Source organism: Protomyctophum bolini (genome assembly GCF_963924005.1).
Source record: "Protomyctophum bolini genome assembly, chromosome: 7".
NCBI lineage: Eukaryota > Metazoa > Chordata > Actinopteri > Myctophiformes > Myctophidae > Protomyctophum > Protomyctophum bolini.
Genome location: NC_137868.1, coordinates 28,357,584 through 28,380,083, shown reverse-complemented (window position 1 = coordinate 28,380,083; position 22,500 = coordinate 28,357,584). Strand labels below are relative to the sequence as shown.

The 22,500-nt window shown below is 43.7% G+C and overlaps 1 protein-coding gene across 1 annotated transcript in view; it reads right to left on the bottom strand.

The window, feature by feature from the left end:
- The window catches only part of cdkal1 (CDK5 regulatory subunit associated protein 1-like 1), a 319,098-nt gene that overhangs the window by 72,037 nt on the left and 224,561 nt on the right, over window positions 1-22,500 (bottom strand). Inside the window, exon 12 of the mRNA XM_080767726.1 lies at window positions 10,990-11,052. Coding sequence (XP_080623852.1) covers window positions 10,990-11,052 — 63 coding nt within the window. The remainder of the gene's footprint in view (window positions 1-10,989; window positions 11,053-22,500) is intronic.

The window sequence follows — 22,500 nt, the reverse complement described above, 5'->3', positions numbered from 1 at the left end:
TGTGCAGGGGCGAAGGAGGGTGTACTACAGGCCGTTCCTCTCTAGGTTTTTATAAAACGTAGCTCCAGGCGCACGCGCACACACACACACACACACACACACACACACACACACACACACACACACACGCACACACAGCGGCTGACGCATTTAGGAAGACGGGTCAGGGCAGTCTGTGGAAGGGAGAGCGACGCTATTTTTCTAGGAGACATCCTGAGTGAGCTTCCAATAATGCAACCATAATTACATTCCTATTCATTGCTGTCCGCACTAATTGGCAAAGTAGTTGCACTGTTGCTCTGGCAATTACAAACACGACACTACCGCACACACGCACGCACGACGCACACACCACACACACACTCTTCAGAAGTGGATACCCTTATATTAGAATGCTTGAGAATGAAAAGACGTTTGACAAAATACATTCAAGATTCTATTCCCTACAGACACATGTTAGACATGTTAAGGCATATAAGACATGTGTCTGCAGGGACACTTGTGTGTGTGTGTGTGTGTGTGTGTGTGTGTGTGTGTGTGTGTGTGTGTTTCACATACCGCTGTTAGAAGTAACTGGATCATAATTAGCATTTTAAGGACCAGAAGTATTGCACTTAAAACCCTCCTTCAATAAATGCAGGGGCATACAGCACGGGTGCACACACACACACACACACACACACACACACACACACACACACACACACACACACACACACACACACACACACACACACACACACACACCCCCTCTCTCGCCATCTCAAGAACATACATGTAGAGACAAATGCACTCGTTCTCTCAATGTCTCTCAAACACACAAGGTGATAATTACTGTGTGATGGTAGAGAATACAGATTGAAAAAGCTTTGGTATGTGAATGGGAGACATGGCATGGCATACTAATGAGGCTATAACAACAGTAGACTAATAACATTCAGCCTGAGACACAGGGCTGGTCAATCATGTACAAAGAAATAACAATTATGCAACAGTTCCTGTAAACGGGAGGACCAACAATGGTCAGTGTATACATGGCATCCTGTGCACAGCATCATTACTTGACCACTTTATAGAAAATAGCAGGTCGACAAGCTCAGAATAACAGAAAATACACTAGTATAGAGCCCTGAGGGACTCCGGTCAACCATATGAGGTCCCGGGTTTAAGTGGTTAAACTCTCTGCGTTGAGTAGGACCTGAGTTTTCTCTGTACTCTCATAATGTACTCTCATTATGTTACACATAATGTAACCCCAGAATATGGATGCTGGGGTCCAAGTGGTTAAGGATTCATTGGTTTTATTTTTTGCAAAATAAAAGTATGTCTGTGTTCATTCGGTCATCTAATTTAACATTTGTCAAGTTGGTCACATGGCCAAAAGCGGTTGACAGAAACTGGTCGACATGTTCTGTTGCCCCAACAGCGGCAGAAACAAGGCCTTTTAACCAGGCTACTTGCACACACTACAACTCGCTTACAATTCGCAAACCTGGCAACACTGCTCTGTGTTCTCATAGGCCCACCAGGCCCGCCCCCACACTCCTTTTCAGTCTCACAATCAGCCATCTTGCTTTTCAGGGCCCTCGCAGGATAACAGAAAGAAGGAAGGGGAGAAATTAGTGCTTATCCCTTCTAAATCCCTGTATTTACAAAATAAAACACTCAGCGAATCCCTTAGTTAAATCAACATTGTTCATTGTCAATACTTGGATTGTGCCGAAATATTTACGTTACACGTATAGCTTTTGCTATTTTCGCCTGCCAGCCCACCGCCGACTACACACGCCTGCACACACACACACACACACACACACACACACACACACACACACACACACACACACACACACACACACACACACACACACACACACACACACACACACACACACACACGCCAACTACGTTCACTTAATGGGGCCAGTCCTTCACAGTGACACACGCGTTAGATGAACCACGCGACCGGGATGGTTTCTACCCCTCAATGTCGTGCATTTGCTGCGCCCTTCTAATGCTGCGCCACGCCTACTCTATACTGCTCCATGCGACTCGAACAGCGTCAGCAGCAGCAGCTCCGAGCCTCCGTCAGAAAGGCTGCCCACAGCACTGCACAGCCCCACACCCAAATGAATCGAATGAATGAATAAGGCGCTTATATCGCTTTTGCTCAGTGGATGGGACATTTACATTAAAAGCAATCGGATGGACGCGTGGATAACGGCATGGCTGTGTGCAATCGGAGGGAAAGCTTCCATAATCCATATAGCTTCCATGCTAGCTGCTTCAGACAGAGGGGAGGGGAGGGAGAAATAGTGCGAAATAGCGCTTATGCAACAATTACCCTAAAACACAAACACCTCAACTCGATGTCATTGTGAATAAGAATTTCGAGCGAAATAATAATTTTTGGAAGGACACTTTCACCCAGTATCAAGCTAAATGTGGAAGCCGTGTGTGTCACACCAAAACGGGTGACCTATAGATTCCTGTAACCAGCCTCTCGCACTGCCTGCGAGTTGGCTCCGTCTAAGGCTCCGTCTCATGAGCAAATTTAGAACTTCCGGTCTGAGAGCTAGCAGATTTAAGACATCCGGTTGCTTTCAGAATAAAATAAGGTTATTTAATTCGTTAATTAAATAATTTTTACATTACATTATTAGTATTATTATTACATTACAGTTATTGTAAAGACACACATTATGTTTCTGTGTAAAAATAAGTAATTAAATAACATAAAAAAGTTATCTAAATGGATAAATGCTATTCACTGGAGTGCATGGACTTTATAAAGTGGACACTGGACAAAAGACGGCTCCGCCAGGCAACTATCTGGACATACCCACGCGTTTGGGAAGATGTCCTCTACCACCCCACAGTCTCCGCTAAGCGGGAGAGGTGTAAAATTCACAGCAGCAGAGCTTCTACTGGGGTCAATGCAAAAAAATGTACCGTTTCCGGACCCAGAATGGACACTGGACAAAGAGGCCTCCGCGAGGCAACTATCTGGACATACCCACGCGTCCGGGGAGATGTCCTCTACCACCCCACAGTCTCCACTAAGCGGGAGAGGTGTAAAATTCAGAGCAGCAGACCTTCTATTGGGGTCAACACTCAAAAAAGTGCCGTTTCCAGACCCAGAATGGACACTGGACAAAGAGGCCTCCGCGAGGCAACTATCTGGACATACCCACGCGTCCGGGGAGATGTCCTCTACCACCCCACAGTCTCCGCTAAGCGAGAGAGGTGTAAAATTCAGAGCAGCAGAGCTTCTACTGGGGTCAATGCAAAAGAAATTACCGTTTCCGGACCCAGACTGGACACTGGACAAAAGACGGCTCCGCGAGGCAACTATCTGGACATACCCACGCGTCCGGGGAGATGTCCTCTACCACCCCACAGTCTCCGCTAAGCGGGAGAGGTGTAAAATTCAGAGCAGCAGACCTTCTATTGGGGTCAACACTCAAAAAAGTGCCGTTTCCAGACCCAGAATGGACACTGGACAAAGAGGCCTCCGCGAGGCAACTATCTGGACATACCCACGCGTCCGGGGAGATGTCCTCTACCACCCCACAGTCTCCGCTAAGCGAGTAAATGGGTGCTTATATTTCTATGTGAAATGTGGTGATGCTGGCATCACAATAGATGCCAGCATCACGCTGCCTCCGTCTAATAAGCACATTTACAACTTCCTGTTTGGAAACCGAAACAGATGCTTCTGACATTTGCCTGTGCGTGCTTAATCGTTGTACTTCTGAACACATTTCCCAAATCTCAGTGATTTATCCACACATCGCTGTGTGTGTGTGTGTGTGTGTGTGTGTGTGTGTGTGTGTGTGTGTCGCGTCGCCCTCCAGCTGCAATTGCGAGTGTGCGCTGTGTGCAGGGCACACTACTGAGTTTAAAACCACAGCTGAAACATGAATTGGAGTCAATTCCCGCAATTTCCTTCTTCCCATATTGCGCTGCAACGACACTAGGATTGAGCCCCCCGAAGGGGGGCGAAATTCTAGTACAGTACAATCCCTTTCTACTGTCTCGCTTGTTCTGTCTAACCCCATCACTAAGCTTACATTTCTTCCTCCCTCCCTCTCTTGGGATGTCGCTCTGTCTCTCTCTCAAACACACACACCACACCCACAGTCTCTCTCGCATGTGCGTGCACACGTGCACACACACACACACACACACACACACACACACACACACACACACACACACACACACCACACACACACACACACACACACACACACACACACACACACACACACACACACACACACACACAGCACAATGAGAGCGACAAGGAAAAAGGAATGGATGAAGAGAACAGAATAGAACACTTGGTACCTATAGCTGTCCCTGGCCTCATCAACAAGTGTCTCTGTGAAAGACTTCTCAGGGGGCTGCTGTAGGCTTTTCATTGCTAATTCCCTTTGTGAGTGCGTGCGTGGGTGCGTGTGTGCTTGTGTGCGTGCATGCGTGCATGCGTACGTGCGTATGTGCGTGCGCGCATAAGAGAGGGAGATAGATTATTAAATCATCACGGTCGGGTGGAAACTTCTCCAAAATTGCTACTTTCAGCCAATGGATCCAATGTAGTTAGTATTTGGTTTTACAGAATCTGTAGGAAATACTGCCATTAATATAGTGGTTGCAAAGGTATTAATTGATTGCCTGAGGCACGTGGTGGGAGTTCTGCTCTGGTTTTGGTGAATATTAAGTAGTATTAACCCGTCATGATAACGCTTAGTAGTAGTACGGCCGGGCCGGTATTTGTTTTTGTAGTTTATTTAATAGTTTTGTATTGTTCATACCAGCAGCAGTTGTACACAAAATACAGTATCATATATAAGTCGCATATAAGGGAGAAAAGGAAAAAGAGGGCAAAAGAGAGGACAACATCCTGCAAAGATGCGTATGATTCAAAGAATCCAGGGAAATAATTATATTGATATGTATGTATGACCTACGATTCAAGAGACAAAACAAATAGCGGCCTGTTATATCGCCACCATGAGGCAGATTAGAAATATTTGGGACAGAGGTTCTTCTTTGGACTATTAAGGTTTCACGGTCCAACAGTGCCGGAGATTAGCTGTTCAGACAGAGCGAGCCACAAGAGAAAAAACATAATCTCTCTGCTTCGGCCAGTCTGGCCTCCTGGCAGGGATAATAAGTAACCATGGACAGAGAGACAGACAGGCATGTGGAGAGAGAGAGAGAGAGAGAGAGAGAGAGAGAGAGAGAGAGAGAGAGAGAGAGAGAGAGAGAGAGAGAGAGAGAGAGAGACAGACAGGCGTGTGGGGAGAGAGAGACAGAGAGAGAGAGAGAGAGAGAGACAGAGAGAGAGAGAGTCAGAGAGACAGACAGGCGTGTGGGGAGAGGGAGGGAGAGAGAGAGAGAGAGAGAGAGAGACAGAGAGAGTCAGAGAGAGTCAGAGAGACAGACAGTCGTGTGGGGAGAGGGAGAGAGAGAGAGACAGAGAGACAGACAGGCGTGTGGGGAGAGGGAGAGAGAGAGAGAGACAGAGAGAGACAGAGAGAGAGAGAGAGACAGAGAGAGACAGAGAGAGTCAGAGAGACAGACAGGCGTGTGGGGAGAGGGAGAGAGAGAGAGAGACAGAGAGACAGACAGGCGTGTGGGGAGAGGTGAGAGAGAGAGAGAGAGAGAGAGAGAGAGAGAGAGAGAGAGAGAGAGAGAGAGAGAGAGAGAGAGAGACAGAGAGACAGACAGGCGTGTGGGGAGAGGGAGAGAGAGAGAGAGAGAGAGAGAGAGAGAGAGAGACAGTCATAATGGTACTCATCCGTCTCCATTTCTCTGAAAGAGCGAGGAAGAGATGATGTGCAACCGAGGCAGCCACTGACTGGGGCAATAAAAGGTCACGTTACCGGCAAGGTTAAATAAAGGTTGTTTAACATTTCTTTTATTAAAATATAAAGGAGACAATGCCTAGAGGTTAGCCTTTCACAATAATGGAAAAAAAGGGAAAAAAATAAAAACAACGGCACTCAGTTTAAATTGAAGCAATTAAGATGTAGCCAAAGCCCAGCGGCTTGTTAATCACTCGCTCAGAGAGGGAGAGAGAGAGAGAGAGAGAAAGAGAGAATGTGCACACGTGTGTGTTAAGGGATAATTATGGTTTATTTTTTCATCGTTATAATAAAGAAATGTGTCAAGTTTTACGAGGCAAGTTGCGGTAACATGAGTGAAAGCTCCCAACACCCGAACACCCCGACTCGTTCGCCCTCTATATTTGTCCATCTCTCTAGTTCCTAGTTTATATGGCCGCGCAGGTGTGACAGGACATGTTGACAGCCTGTCCCTTATCTCTTGCCATAGGGAAGACTGTCAGCCATGTCATTCAGGCATGTGAACACAGTTGTGTGTGTGTGTGTGTGTGTGTGTGTGTGTGTGTGTGTGTGTGTGTGTGTGTGTGTGTGTGTGTGTGTGTGTGTGTGTGTGTACGTGCGTGCATGCGTGCGGGGTACATCAAGGGTAGCACAACAGTGTCTACATACCTTGGGAAATGTGAAAAAATCTAATGATTAATAACCACTGTGTTTTCACTTTTCCCAACAGCATGTATCTACAGTATATTCTTGTTAAACAAGTTTCCTTTGTTGTGAATCATGCTTGTAGACGGACAGGCATCAGATAATTGTAGACTGGAAATTACAAGAATGCAAAAACAATGCATGCCTATCATGTAATAATGTGTAATTCTCAAATACAGTTGAAGGTAGCTGTAAGTGATTTTCTGTTAGAATAAGTGATAAATAGCTCTAGATTCTGATAGTGATAGTACTCATCATTGCTAACAGGAATCTCCATCTCTCTCCAATTCTCCCCAGATTTGGCACAAACATGGGGCTGAACTCATTCTATAATTATGCCAAGCAAAATGTGGAATGTTCTACCACCAGCAATCAAAAAGTGTGACCCTTCCTTCAAAACCGCCATAAAAGAGCACCTTTTGCAACTGGACCAAGTCTTCTAGCTTGTAAAAACAAATGACCCCCCCCTCCCAGGGCCCCAGTTTTTCTGTAAATATACTTTACATAAAGTACTGCTCCTAGTATTGATTATCTCTTGAATGGTATTGTATGTCTTTATGTCTTGATTAATTGAAAACACAAGGCCACAATGGAAACAAGCCCTCAGGGCTTCTGTGTCATCCTTTTAGCATTACTCTGTACTTACTTCCTTGCTCACTCTGTCAACTGTTAAGCACATTCACCGTCATTGACGTAGATTCACGTCAAGTCGAATCCAGCGGTTACGGACCAATGACAATTAAGGCCAATAAGGATACAGTTAGCAGCAGTAGAGAGGCTTCCAGAGCATGTATACCAAGCACAGTCAATACAGTATGTACAACTAGCAACAAGCAGTATTTACATCATCAAGAACTGATACTTACATGCACATGTTGGCTGCCTACTAGGAACTTGTATAAAGCTAAACGTTAACGTTTATGGTGGATAGAATGTAACGTACCATATGTACAAAGTAAACAGCACAACATGGCTCAGAAGGTCTTGGGGAGAGAGATAGTGTGTCTGTGTGCGCGTGCATGCAATTTTGAGTGTGCACGGGTGTATGTGTGTGTTTACATGCGTGAGTGTGTGTGTGTGTGTGTGTGTGTGTGTGTGTCCAGTGTGGGGTCTTGGTCCTAGACAAAGCACTCTGCCAGCTTTCTGCCCAGTGGTCTTTTCATTGCTGATGGATGGACCTTGTTCAGCACCATCTGGCTATAGGATACTTCACATTAATCATCACACACAGAATCTCTCTCTCTCTCTCTCTCGCACACGCACGCACACGCACACACACACACTCGCACTGTATTTCTCACACGCGCACACACCATTTCTCTTTCTTTCTCTGTCTCTCATACGCAAGCATGCACACAAGTCACACACACAGATATATATCAAACTCAGGTACATCCTTCACAGAAAGATAGTAAAGCAAAGTAGAAAGCAAGAAAGAAAGAAAGAAAGAAAGAAGTCTCAGTCAATCATGTGATCCCCTCATGGCTACTTTTATCAGGATGTTGTAAATGTGTGGTTCTAAATGAGCTTATAGTGCTTAAGGGAGTCCAGTAGAACATAACAATAACAACCACTAGTTCATTTGCATATTTAAATTCTGTTGGATGGTAGCCCGGAGCAATGGACCAATGAGGACTCTAATCCACCCCCACCCCATGCTTTATTAATGCCCATTCCTGCATGTGCATATTAGAATGTGTGCTAGCAATTATGGCCATAGACAGACTAATATATTTCCTTTCTCCCTCTCCCCCTCATGTGTGCATGGTCGCACAGTCGCGCACATGGTCGCACAGTCGCACGCACGCAAGCACAGTCGGACGTGCTCACGCACACGCACACACACACACACACACACACACACACACACACACACACACACACACACACTTTGATCTAAACATGTAAACACAAGATGAACATAGTACTCTTATTATGCATATCGCATTCTCGCCGAGAAATACTTTCTAGTAAAAAAAAAAAGAATGGTCCAAGCCCATTAGTTAGGATTCGAGTGCCAACCCTAACGAGCGAAGGTTCGGACCCCGAATGTTCGGGGACAGCCTTAACACACACACACACACACGCACACACACACACACACACACACACACACAATGGGTTTGTAAACACATGACATCCATAGATAGACTGTGAGCATTTTTATGTAATTACCATGAAAGTCCAGACACCCACGGGAATCTAACACAAAATGAAAGGCATTATCAGACGAAGCCAATCAGCTATCAGTTATTCCTACCTAACGGCTATAAGTGCTGATGTGATGATGGTACATTGTTACTAATGCATGAACATGCAGTAACATTTATGACCATTTTCTGAGGTATTGTCATTAATTCATATATCACAGTTAGTGGAGGTTGTAAAATGGCAATGCAATCACTTGAGACAACACAGACACATTCACATGCGTGTGCACGCGCGCACACACACACACACACACACACACACACACACACACACACACACACACACACACACACGCACACACACAGGACACCCTTTCTTTCACTTTCACGTAGATGCAGACTAGCACAAGGTATTGATCATATCGATGACTTGAGAAGCATAGTATAGGCACAGATATAACATGAATGACCATATGATCAATATTCATATTGGAGGGTTATCAGCTATTTGACAGAATGGGAAGGGCATACAGTAAACTATAGTTGACCTTTGCTCATATAGCGGAGAATATTGATACTTATTAACAAACAGCATTATTATTATTATTATTTCCAATATTTCTGAAAATGTTCCATGTTTCTTGGAAATTAACGTTTTTTGACATACATGGTATACTATTTCAACTACAGAACTACTACTACTAATAAATAATAGGTCATGTCGATGATAATAGTTTCCATTTCAATCACACTAGGAAATGGCTACATATAACATGCAAACAAAGATATGAAATTTGTACTCTAAAGCACGAAGCAGTTCAATGAATATCTTAACAGAAGGCAGTACATTTTTTGTCACTACCAGGGGTCTTCAGGGATCCTTACTTTAGGAGCAGGCATGCTCTCAAGTACCAAACATCTCCTTTAGATTGAAAACGTGTTAAATACATTTATTGTACTCTTTTATTTTTTTTGACCGTAGAGTTAAGCATTTTTAGCTGGCACTGTCACTCTATCACATATAATGGTATGTACATGTGAGCCGTGTGCGTGTCGTCGTGTGGGCGGTGAAGGGTCCATGGCTTCCCGCGCTGAATACGTGAGCTATCTTCAATCCTGTTAATTAGCACTGCAGCGCCGGCACAGAAAGGCACTAGAAACCCACCAAGACTCCAGCAGAGCTACAAACTCCAAAAGGTCAAACTTATTAAAACGCTCTAAGCTGTGAGTGATGCAGTCTGACAGCTGGGATGAGGACATTGATTTGCGTTTAGACTTCAATTACAGCTAAATCACCACAGAGTGACTTGTTTGGGAGAAAACTGAGAGCTGGGGGGCGCATGTCGTCACGCATGACTGGGATTTTGTTTTGAATAAAAGTAGAACAAATACGGATTCAGAGATGCAATTATTCAGCCATACAACTCATTGCAACCCTTTATGGACTTTTGTCATAGAAATATAGCAGTGCTTTGTTTACATGACATTTTAAATGGCTGCATATTCAGGATTGAAATGTGATATGTGTACCACAGCTCATCATTACTTGTCATACACATATATTGTATGACATATATATAAATACACACATACAGAAGCACGGACGCACTCTTGATAAGTGTTGTCGAAAGATGCTTGAACATTGACATTGTTCAATCTCTTCACGATTAATGACCTTACACCTCAACAACGCAATCACACATACGTATAAGCACATTCTTCTGTAGTCACACTTTTCTGCACCCACCCACGCACACACACACTCTTACTGGAAAGTGCAATCAGTTACAAACACTTGAGCGCCACTCATCAGTCAGATTGCTGACAAGAGGTACAGTATACTGTATGACACACACACACACACACACACACACACGACGACGTGACTGTGTCATAAATTACCCATTTATAATGTCAAGCCATACAGATGAAGCCATGTACAGGTGTAAAGGTGAATGGGTTTTAATACTTAATAGTAGTGGTCAACCCTTAAGCGCTAACCACCGTGAATGAGCGTTTATAAGTGAATTAAGTGTGCTGAGAAGGAGAAAGATCAATACACCAAGACAGGTTAATACACAAGCAATGGCCGAAGGATGGGAAGTGAGAGAGCGAGATGGATGATGAAATACTCAAAATGAAATGAAACACGGATGGACAGACAGACAGACAGACAGACAGACAGACAGACAGACAGACAGACAGACAGACAGACAGACAGACAGACAGACAGACAGACAGACAGACAGACAGACAGACAGACAGACAGACAGTCCTACCTTGTGGTCGTATGGGTTGTAAGAATGGAAGAGTTGACTCAGTTCTTTTGTCCTCTGCTTTTTCTGCAAAGTTAATAAAATAGGGATTACACACAGAAATCACAACAGTCACATTGAACTCAATACAAATGTAAGCATGTTTTACTGCTTGATGTTACCGACATAATTCTAGACACCTACTGCAGTATCAGTGCATAGTGTGTGTGTGTGTGTGTGTGTGTGTGTGTGTGTGTGTGTGTGTGTGTGTGTGTGTGTGTGTGTAATCTATGTATATGTATACACAACTCATAACTCAAGATAAAAAAACAACAGCCTGACACTAATCCATCAATCAAGTCATCAATCTACCGAAACAGTATGGAAACAAAAATAGTCATGACAGCTGTCATTTTGTGTAATGTCTCCCTCTGAAAGATCGAAATAAACTATTCATTCATTAATTTGCACTGAAACCTTTGATTTGTATTGTATTCTTACAGGCCTACTCGGAACACTTTTGCTTGTCCACATAATAACAACCTTTATTTTGTATCTTCTTACTTTGAAATAAGTGCAAACTGAGCAGCATGACACCTACATCACACTGCCAATCAGACCCATATGTCCATGGATGGATATCTGGATCTGTTACTCCTTGTACACTTTATGCCCATATGGAGACATCTGTATTTGTCAGTCCTTGTCCCCGACTCCCCGTTATGCCCATATATGGAGAATTGGAGATCCCTGATGTCATCAGTATATGCCCATATGGCATGCCCCTTTTGTGCCCGTATATGGAGCATACTGATTTGTTTGCTGTTGCCATGACGACACATTGAGGTTAGACAACACACTCCATATTTGGGTGTAGCTGCATTGGGAACTCCTTATATGGTTATGGTTGAGTCATGGTGACATGAGCGTGACATCAGAGGCGCGCCCGCTGGCCGGTCAGCTGGCCTTAAGGTGCGTTCACACGCGCAGACGCAAGGCTCAAAGACGAATGGGAATATAATTTGGAGGAGCTACATGCATCATTGTGTCTTTGCATCGTCATGTCACTGGCTTCCATTAACAATGAATGGTAGACTGCGTCGTTGTGTCTGCCCGTGTAAACGCAACATTAGGCTGGGGTTGCCATGGCAACCACGTTCTGGACAACAGCCTATCCGACCGACTCGACAGCGGGCACGGCACTCTCTCGGGTCACATGCAACGTGCGTGGTGAATTTGAAGTCGGTCGGTGGAACGATTCCTGAGATAAGTGGATTACAGACTGCACAGAGATCCCTTGCACTTATTGTAAGATATCCCTGCATATTTCATTTGCAGGGACCAGGTAGAATACAGACATAAAGTAACAGAACATAATATACTATTATGGACATACTATACAGAATGTAATGGCCATGGGCGACTAACACTGCCTGCAGAAACAACACAAATACCTCCCTTTACATAAAATATGGAATCTGTGGGGGGAAAATAGATTTATTTGCCCACCAGCTATGCAAAAAAAATCTCTCATTTTCTCATTGTGCCATTATTTTTTCTCCCAGCTCAGAGCTTGGCCTTAACCTTGTATGTCCTTAATGAGTAATGAAATGCAAAAGCCTTAGACATGAGTGTTTGATGTGTGCCAGTTGTTAATGCAATCAGTTGCATGGGGCAGATGGAGTTACAAAGAGCGCTAATTAGCCAGCTGATTAGGCCATGTCTGGCTAAGGGGGTAGGATGCGCGCACATGCTAGTCTACTGTAGCTAAGGGGGGGAGGGGGGGTTGCATTAGTTTTTCCCTCTTTACCCCCCCACCCCAGTTTTCCTCCCCAGCTCTCCTCCTATCCTTAGCATGTAAGGGCGATGTTTGGTGTCCTCAGGCCAACTCTGTACATATGTAACACTGCCTGCACACGTCGTCATGCTATCACACATGGACATCATTAGATCATGTCATACAAGACAGCCCAAGGACAGCAACGGTAAGTCTACGTGATCGTACAAGAAAATAAAGCTGAATTAAGTCAGGTGCACACAGTCAAATTCTAAACCACACGCGTGCATGTGCGTGTGTCCGGCTGGGGAGGGAGGGGCTGGGGGGATACTTTCATTAGAGAATTCTATAATTCCAGTTTTTATCTTTTCCATTTGTCTTAAGTAGTAGAGGAGAGGGAGGGGAGTCTGGGGAGATGAAAGGGTGTGGAGAGAGAGAGAGAGAGAGAGAGAGAGAGAGAGAGAGAGAGAGAGAGAGAGAGAGAGAGAGAGAGACTGGAGAGGAGAGGAGAATGATATTAGTGGCAAAAGTTAGCTATTATAATCCTTATGTTATCTAACAGTCAATTTGTTTCACTCCATCCTCCTCCTTTTCTCCCATCACTAACTCTTCCCCCATCCATCCATCCGTCCGTCAGTCCGTCCGTCCATCCATCTCTCTCTCTCTCTCTCTCTCTCCCCATCTTTGCCTACAGCCTCTCTAGTGCAATCCTCTCATCATCCAGAGTCCATCTTCCATTCTCTCACATTTCCTTCCTGTCCTCCTGTCCCCCCACCCCCCCCCCCCCCCCCCCCCCCCCAACCCCTAAGGCTACGCGAGGCTCTGCAGTGACTGCAATCTACTCTCCTAATCCCCCCCCTCTCTCTCCCTCTCCATCTCTCCATCCTTCTCCTCCCTTTCTGCCGTGAGGCTCTCCAGTGAGGGGAACTTATCCTGCTCATCATCATGTCTTCCCTCTGTTCTATCCGTCTCCATATCCAACCCGTCTCTCCATCCCCTCTTTGCCTGGAGGACCTTGGGTGAAAACAATCCTCTCATCAGGGCTCTTCTACACCTTTCTGCGCCCTCCTCCCCATCTCCCAGATAGTCTAATCAGCTGTTCTGTGTGTGTGTGTGTGTGTGTGTGTGTGTGTGTGTGTGTGTGTGTGTGTGTGTGTGTGTGCATGGATATGTTTGTGTGAGCACCCGCAGGATATAGAGGCAACCTCAGGTTACAATTCCTCGACCCCCAATGAGCTCCCAGCAGAATCCAACTAGTTCAATAACATGTGCATGTACGTTCGCACACATGTGCACACACACACATGTGCACACACACACACACACACACACACACACACACACACACACACACACACACACACACACACACACACACACACACAGGTAATTTAGTTACAAATTCTATATATCAACAAATGTATTGTGTCAAATGTAGTATAATGTCACTCCATCATTGTTCTGCTCATCTAGTGGAGGAGACGAGGCGGGGACAAGGAGGGGAGAAGGGCTCACATCTCTCCTCTCTCCTCCTACTTATATCTCACACTATGGCTTATTCTTTATTAAGCATAGCGCTGAGTAAACGTTCACACCCCAGCAGAAACCTATAGGGCACATGCAGCAGTTCCACCAAACCAGACCCCATTCTTTTTATTCCCCATAGAGATTTCCAAAAAAATATCAATCAATTTGAATGGAGCCATCCAGGCTCCTGGTGAATCATGAAGATAAAACATTTTATTCTGTGGGAAAAGAAAATTGAAAAGCTCAAAACAGAGTATTTATATATAGTAGGCATATTAAAAATATTAAATGTATTTATTTATTTTCAAATAATCAAATGGTCATGATTTACTAGGAGCCTGGGTGGCTTGATTCTAGGCTTACAATAAATTATTCATATACGTAAATATTTTTGGAAATCTCTATGGAGAAAAAAAATGAATGGGGTCTAGATCGATGGAACCAGAAAATGCCCATCACTGCTATGCATAGACTCCCATTAAAACCTCAGTCCTTCACTCTCATTCCATCCACTACCACAACTCTTCTCATACTGTTGCTGTTGGGCAGAAACCCCCATATTTCTGATTTTTATGTCTTTTCCTATGTCCAGCTTTGTGTGTGCATGACTGCATGTGTACCCCATAGCGATTGGCTTGGAAAGTGAGGATAATAAGTGAGGACAGAAAAGTGATGACGCCAAAAGTGATTGGCTGGAATGTGATGAAAAAAAGCACCCCTCACTTTTTCATGCCTAAACTTCAGCATATGAGTAAAAGTAAATGGGAAATGGTGCATTTATATAGCGCTTTTATCCAAAGCCAATGGCAAAGGAAACCATGCAAGGCACCAACCTGCAATTTGCGTCCTGCTAGAGGACACTCGGGGGTAGCCCGGGATCGAACTAGGAACCTCTCAGTTCTCCATCCGCCTGCTCTACCGGCCACTTTACCCCTGAGCCACTGCCGACGCTCATCTCTCTGTTCACCCAGAGCAGAGATGGAGAGCTGCTCATCTCTCTGTTCACCCAGAGCAGAGATGGAGAGCTGCTCATCTCTCTGTTCACCCAGAGCAGAGATGGAGAGCTGCTCATCTCTCTGTTCACCCAGAGCAGAGATGGAGAACTGCTCATCTCTCTGTTCACCCAGAGCAGAGATGGAGAGCTGCTCATCTCTCTGTTCACCCAGAGCAGAGATGGAGAGCTGCTCATCTCTCTGTTCACCCAGAGCAGAGATGGAGAACTGCTCATCTCTCTGTTCACCCAGAGCAGAGATGGAGAGCTGCTCATCTCTCTGTTCACCCAGAGCAGAGATGGAGAGCTGCTCATCTCTCTGTTCACCCAGAGCAGAGATGGAGAGCTGCTCATTCAGAGCAGAGATGGAGAGCTGCTCATCTCTCTGTTCACCCAGAGCAGAGATGGAGAGCTGCTCATCTCTCTGTTCACCTAGAGCAGAGATGGAGAGCTGCTCATCTCTCTGTTCACCCAGAGCAGAGAGAGAGCTGCTCATCTCTGTTCACCCAGAGCAGAGATGGAGAGCTGCTCATCTCTCTGTTCACCCAGAGCAGAGATGGAGAGCTGTTCACCCAGAGAGGAGCACAGCAGAGGGGTGATCTGATCAAAGTGCAGGGCTGACCTTGTCGGGCTGACCTTTCAACTGCCAATATTTCAGCCAATGAAGATGGAGAGGGAGATACACAGGGTGCGAGTTCTCAGAGGAATGCTCCCTAAGACAACAACTACAAATAGAAAATAGCCAATTCATCCTGGTATTGATCCATTTTCATGGTGGTTGCCCGTCTCTCTCTGTTTGTATATCTGACTGACCTTTTGTCTGTCTGTCTGTGTGTGTTAACTCTTTTTTCCCCAAAGTCTGTATATATACGTATGTCGACGCTAGATGGTGTCATATCCCAAGTCTGTATATATACGTACCCCAACGTATACTCCGTCTATATAATGGTTGATGCCTACGGAAGCCTTTAACATTGGTCCGGTTCCTATAGCAATGCCCCACCGTTGGGATTGCAAATATATTCATAGTGCAAAGCAGTTGAAAGGAGGATTTTCCGATCAGTCCCATTAGGGAAAAACCAGGGCCACACAATCCGTTCCTCCTAAAATGCCATATCTGGAGATTTCTGTATCCGTCTGACTGTGTCCATTTCATGCCCATCTTATGGAGTTCTGTGGGAAGCATTTGGAGTTCCTGCCGTACCTGTCGATTTGTTGTGTGTAGCAATAAAATATAATATATTAAATTCAAAAATATGCCTGTGCATGTATTTGTCTGTTAGTTCCGTCAACCACGTTATGGTAACAAGCAGTTTAAATGAGATTTTCTTCGTACTTCCTGAGCTCGGAAACAGACCACCCCCTCCACACACACACTCTGACTTTACACACACAAGTCAGGGAGTCAACAAAGGTGGTGACGCTAAACATTCTTGTCGTGCGCGTGCACACAGACGCACGCACGCACGCACACGCACACGCACGCACACACACACACACACACACACACACACACACACACACACACACACACACACACACACACACACACACACACACACAAACACACACCATGCACATACACACAAACACACACCATGCACAGAGGCTGTGTGTTGCTAGGCAAGAATACAGAACACGCACATTTGCAAATACAGACAGACAGACATGCAGACGTGTACACGGATGTTGACAACATTGTTAATGGAAAACTCATCAACAACTATATTTGACATGATTGGGATTTGAATATGTGACTAGACTAAGCTCATTTTTCATGTATCCAGTTCAATGAAGCTGTTTAATATTATATAATATAATATGATATCTCTGCTGTCTGGAAGAAAACACCTACGTAACTACAAAATGTAATTTTTTTACGCTCCATATATGGCCAGACCTCATCAAACCCTGTACACTCAAGACACCCATATATCTCCATATATGGAGCTGAGCTGTTCTGATATTCCATATGTTGACCTGACCTCATCAAACCCTGTACACTCAAGACACACTCCTTATATGGCCAGTACAGAATTCATTCCATATGTTGACCTGACCCCCCCATGCCAAAGCGCCAGCACTCGCCCAGCAGTCTGCTGTCACACAGGCGGATGCGTGCACTAAGGGTGCTCCTCAGGGAGGAGGGTCTTACTGGTGTATATACAAGCACAGACAAGTATGCATTTTAACCAAATGCAGATTTAATCAAACAAAATATAACCAATTGTAATAAATAAAATAAAACGGTTAAATGATTAATCTAAGACTGCTTCCAAATAACACAGACCCCCCCCCCCCACACACACACACACTCACACACACACACACACACACACACACACACACACACACACACACACACAGACACTATTAGCAGCAGTTAGATGGGCCCCTGTAGTATAAGTCTAATGTGATAGGTACTTTGTGTGTTAGTCCATGGGCCATATGAGATGTGACAATACCGAAAGGTGGCAAAGGCTACTTATCATTTTTGAGAAGCTCTATGTCTGTAGATAATATTTTGGTATGATAACCCTTCCTAAGTGGTAGCTAAATTGGTGTTATCAGCTGATAAAGGTACCCTCCCCCATAAAAAAATGCCATTTTAGATACAGGTGCATATCGTGATATTGGCTCATTTTCAGGACATATGTCAATATGGTTTGCTATAGTGTTTGCAATCATTTTGAAGAGGACACTTTAAGCTTTCATTCAAGCCCTTTTGTGTGTATGTGGGACAAGTACAGTGGTTACCAGTGCTCTTCAAACTTAGAATAAAATATTTTTTACACAATATTTTCCTAAATCATATTCTTTCTTTTAGTTCTGTGCCATCAAGAAACATCAGTGACACAAAACACAGAATCTGGAATACTGATATGACTCTAAGGATTCAGGAAATGTATAATTTACCTACAATATTTTGTTCTAGGGGGGTGATTTTCAGCTTTATATTAAGCAATCAGTTTTAATGTGATCAGACCATAATTGCAGCAGATTAAGTCAATATATCATAAGAATCGTTCACTTGATGATACAAGCACCAAATTTGGCACACAAGTGCTTCAGAACCTAATCTCTCAGAAAAGTACGTTGTCCACTTAAAAAAAAAAATGGCCACCATTTTTCAAGATGGCCGCCTTTTAAAATGGTTTTAAACAGTGTTTGAACTATAGTTTGATTGAATAATCCTATTCTGATGGCCTATACATCAAAATGTATGTTTCTGAGTATGAGAAATCCAATTCTGCATTTAGCAAATCAAAATTATTTAATATTATGATGATACAATGGGAATTAAACGATAAAGTGGGGCAGATTAAGTCCATATTCCATAATAATCCTTCATGTGGTGGTACAAGCATCAGATTTGGCACAATTGATGTCCAGGATGTACTTCCTAAAAAAAGTACGTTATCCAGCTGAAAATCCAAGATGGCCGCCAGTTTACAAGATGGCCACCTTGTCAAATGTAGAACTTTAATGAACAGAAATGTGTGATCCACACATTGATCCAAACATCAACATGAATATATTCTGACTGGAAGAACTCAATGGTGTCAATTTAATTCCAATATGGCCGCCAGTTTTTAAGATGCAACTCAAAATTTGCGTTTTCGGAAGCTGTCCGATCACAGATATTGTTGAAAGGCAACATCACCATTCATTGAAATGCTGTGATCAAGCTTTATTGGTTTGTAATTGTGTATATAAAAGTGATGTCAAAGCACAACCAGGGGCCTATTTCACGTAACTTGGATTAGCGATTAAACCCGGATTTAACAGATATTCTGGTTTATTATAGCCTGGATCAGCGATTAACCGGTTTCATGAAAACTGGTTAATCTTGCCAAATTAACTTGGCCAGTTAACCTGGATATGTTGAGGCTTGATTCGGTTTCATGAAAGCAATGCCACATTAGTTCCCATGGAAAATAATTCTTTGGACTTAACCTGCTCCGGACCAGGCTAACAGCCAGGTTTAACCTAATCCTGATGTCTTTACTGTTCATTATAAGCAGTCAATCTGATCACAAACCAATGATGTTTTCCACACTCAATTATTATGGGTTTATGTTGCCTTATTTTTATCGGTCTGCATTAAAGGACTAATTTAAGCACTATAGAAAATCAAAGAACCAAAATATACGTATAGGCTACACAACTTCATGACAGCTTGTGAGCTTGTAGATCAGCTACTTTTGGTGAATGTTCCCCAGAATAGGTTTGCTGTCGTGCAAGTGGTTAAGAATATATTATATATATATAAATATTACCATTACTCATTGTTTTACAACACATTACCATTTTAACATTTCACCCACTATTGAACCCATGACCCACGGTTCACCAGTCTTGTCGAAGTTACTCGACAAGATCATTGTGATCCTGGCTCGCTAAATCCACCCATTCTAAGCCTCGCTTGGCTTTAGTGGAACGGAATAAACCAGGCTGTACAGGATTTAACAAGCCTGGTTTTGGTTTAAACTCAGCATGGGGTCCAGTGTCTGCTTGTAGCGTACTAGCTGTAGTTGTGGTTTACTAACTGTTGTAGTGGTGTACTCACTGTAGTTTGTAGTATACTTTAGTGTCTAAATATTAATAATAATAATATTAAGCCCCTGTATATATGTGTCAGTGTGGGAGAGCTGAGACAAGGATAACAGGGAATCAGTTACCTGGATGGTGTACAGATCGCACAGGACTTGCACTGGATGAACGGTCGTGCTAGGTGTAGGGCACCAGATGAATGGTCAGGCTATAGGTGTAGGGCACCAGATGAATGGTCAGGCTATAGGTGTAGGGCACCAGATGAATGGTCGTGCTAGGTGTAGGGCACCAGATGAATGGTCAGGCTAGGTGTAGGGCACCAGATGAATGGTCAGGCTAGGTGTAGGGCACCAGATGAATGGTCAGGCTATAGGTGTAGGGCACCAGATGAATGGTCAGGCTATAGGTGTAGGGCACCAGATGAATGGTCAGGCTATAGGTGTAGGGCACCAGATGAATGGTCAGGCTAGGTGTAGGGCACCAGATGAATGGTCAGGCTAGGTGTAGGGCACCAGATGAATGGTCAGGCTAGGTGTAGGGCACCAGGTGCTTCAACCTAGAAGCATCCCATATTTCAATGTGCTTTGATGTTTTCTACGGTTGGGTGGTAAAAGGATCTAGCCCTCAGCCTTTAACCGTATAACACAAGATGTTCCGCTACTAAAACTGATTGGAGGAAGTGTTTCCTCTGTCAAACAGATACGAAAGTTGAAGTTGAAGTCTTCCCGTATTTCAGGCAATACACCTGTGCTGCCCATCATGTTAGACTCATCCAGATTGGATGATGGAGGTGGCAGTGAGGATACATTGAGGCAAAACAGTACAAAGTATCACAAAATATTTCGGGCAAATGTTTAGCAACTGAAACTCCAGCATTCCACTAAGAGAGCAGCTGATTGAGATGCTGCCTCATGGAAAACGTTTTCGCAGTCTCGAAGCCACTGGAAATAGACGCAAATAAGCTTCTTTCCCCAAACAATCAGATACATGAACGAACTGATAAGAAGTTAAGAACCAAGGAGAAAGTTTACCTAACTTTGCTACTACAGGGAAACATGCACATCTACATATGTAATGTTACTTATTACTTTGTTGCTTGAATATTATTCTATCTATGCCACTGCATTTTGTCTGTAAGGAAGCCAAACAAAAATAAGTTTTACTCTTATGTACCTGTACACAAGATGTAACAAAGTCCAACCTTGAACCATGATCTAGGTTCAAGCATCTGGTGCCCTACACCTAGCACGACCGTTCATCCAGTGCCATTTAAGTCCTGTAGGATCTGTACACCATCCAGGTAACTGAAGCCACACTGGCACATCTTGTCAATTCAGGTGCGGCTATCAACTACAATACTACAACTAACTAAACTTCTAGTGGAGATATATACAGGGGCTAATTAGCATTTAGGACACTAAAGTATACAACAAACTACAGTGAGTACACTACAACAGCTAGTACGCTACAAGCAGACACTGAACCCCATGCTGAGTCTCACAGCAGTGATGTCACCAGTATGTCCTCATGGTTGTGCTTTGACATCACTCTTATATACAACATTACAAACCAATAGAGCTTGATCACAGCATTTCAATGCATGATCAACAAATGATGTTGCCCTGCTTCAACAATATCTATGATCAGACAGCTTCCGAAAAAGCTAATTTTGAGACCCGTAATAGCTGCATCTTGCAAATGCTAAATGCAGAATTGGATTTCTCATACTCAGAAATATACATTTCGATGTATAGGCCATCACAATAGGATTATTCAATCAAACTATAGTTCAAACACTGTTTAAAACCATTTTGAAAGGCGGCCATCTTGAAAAATGGTGGCCATTTGTTTTTTTTAAGTGGACAACGTACTTTTCTGAGAGAGTAGGTTCTGAAGCACTTGTGTGCCAAATTTGGTGCTTGTATCATCAAGTGAACGATTCTTATGATATATTGACTTAATCTGCTGCAATTATGGTCTGATCACATTAAAACTGATTGCTTAATATGAAGCTGAAAATCACCCCCCTAGAACAAAATATTGTAGGTAAATTATACATTTCCTGAATCCTTAGAGTCATATCAGTATTCCAGATTCTGTGTTTTGTGTCACTGATGTTTCTTGATGGCACAGAACTAAAAGAAAGAATATGATTTAGGAAAATATTGTGTAAAAAATGTTTTATTCTAAGTTTGAAGAGCACTGGTAACCACTGTACTTGTCCCACATACACACAAAAGGGCTTGAATGAAAGCTTAAAGTGTCCTCTTCAAAATGATTGCAAACACTATAGCAAACCATATTGACATATGTCCTGAAAATGAGCCAATATCACGATATGCACCTGTATCTAAAATGGCATTTTTTTATGGGGGAGGGTACCTTTATCAGCTGATAACACCAATTTAGCTACCACTTAGGAAGGGTTATCATACCAAAATATTATCTACAGACATAGAGCTTCTCAAAAATGATAAGTAGCCTTTGCCACCTTTCGGTATTGTCACATCTCATATGGCCCATGGACTATGTGTGTGCGTCTGTGTGTGTGTGAGAGAGAGAGAGAAAGAGAGAGATAGAGACAGACAGACAGAGAGAGAGAGAGAGAGAGAGAGAGAGAGCTTTGAGTTAGCCAATCAGTGTTGTGAGACTTCAATTCCCCACATACAGTCCCGTGGGCACACAC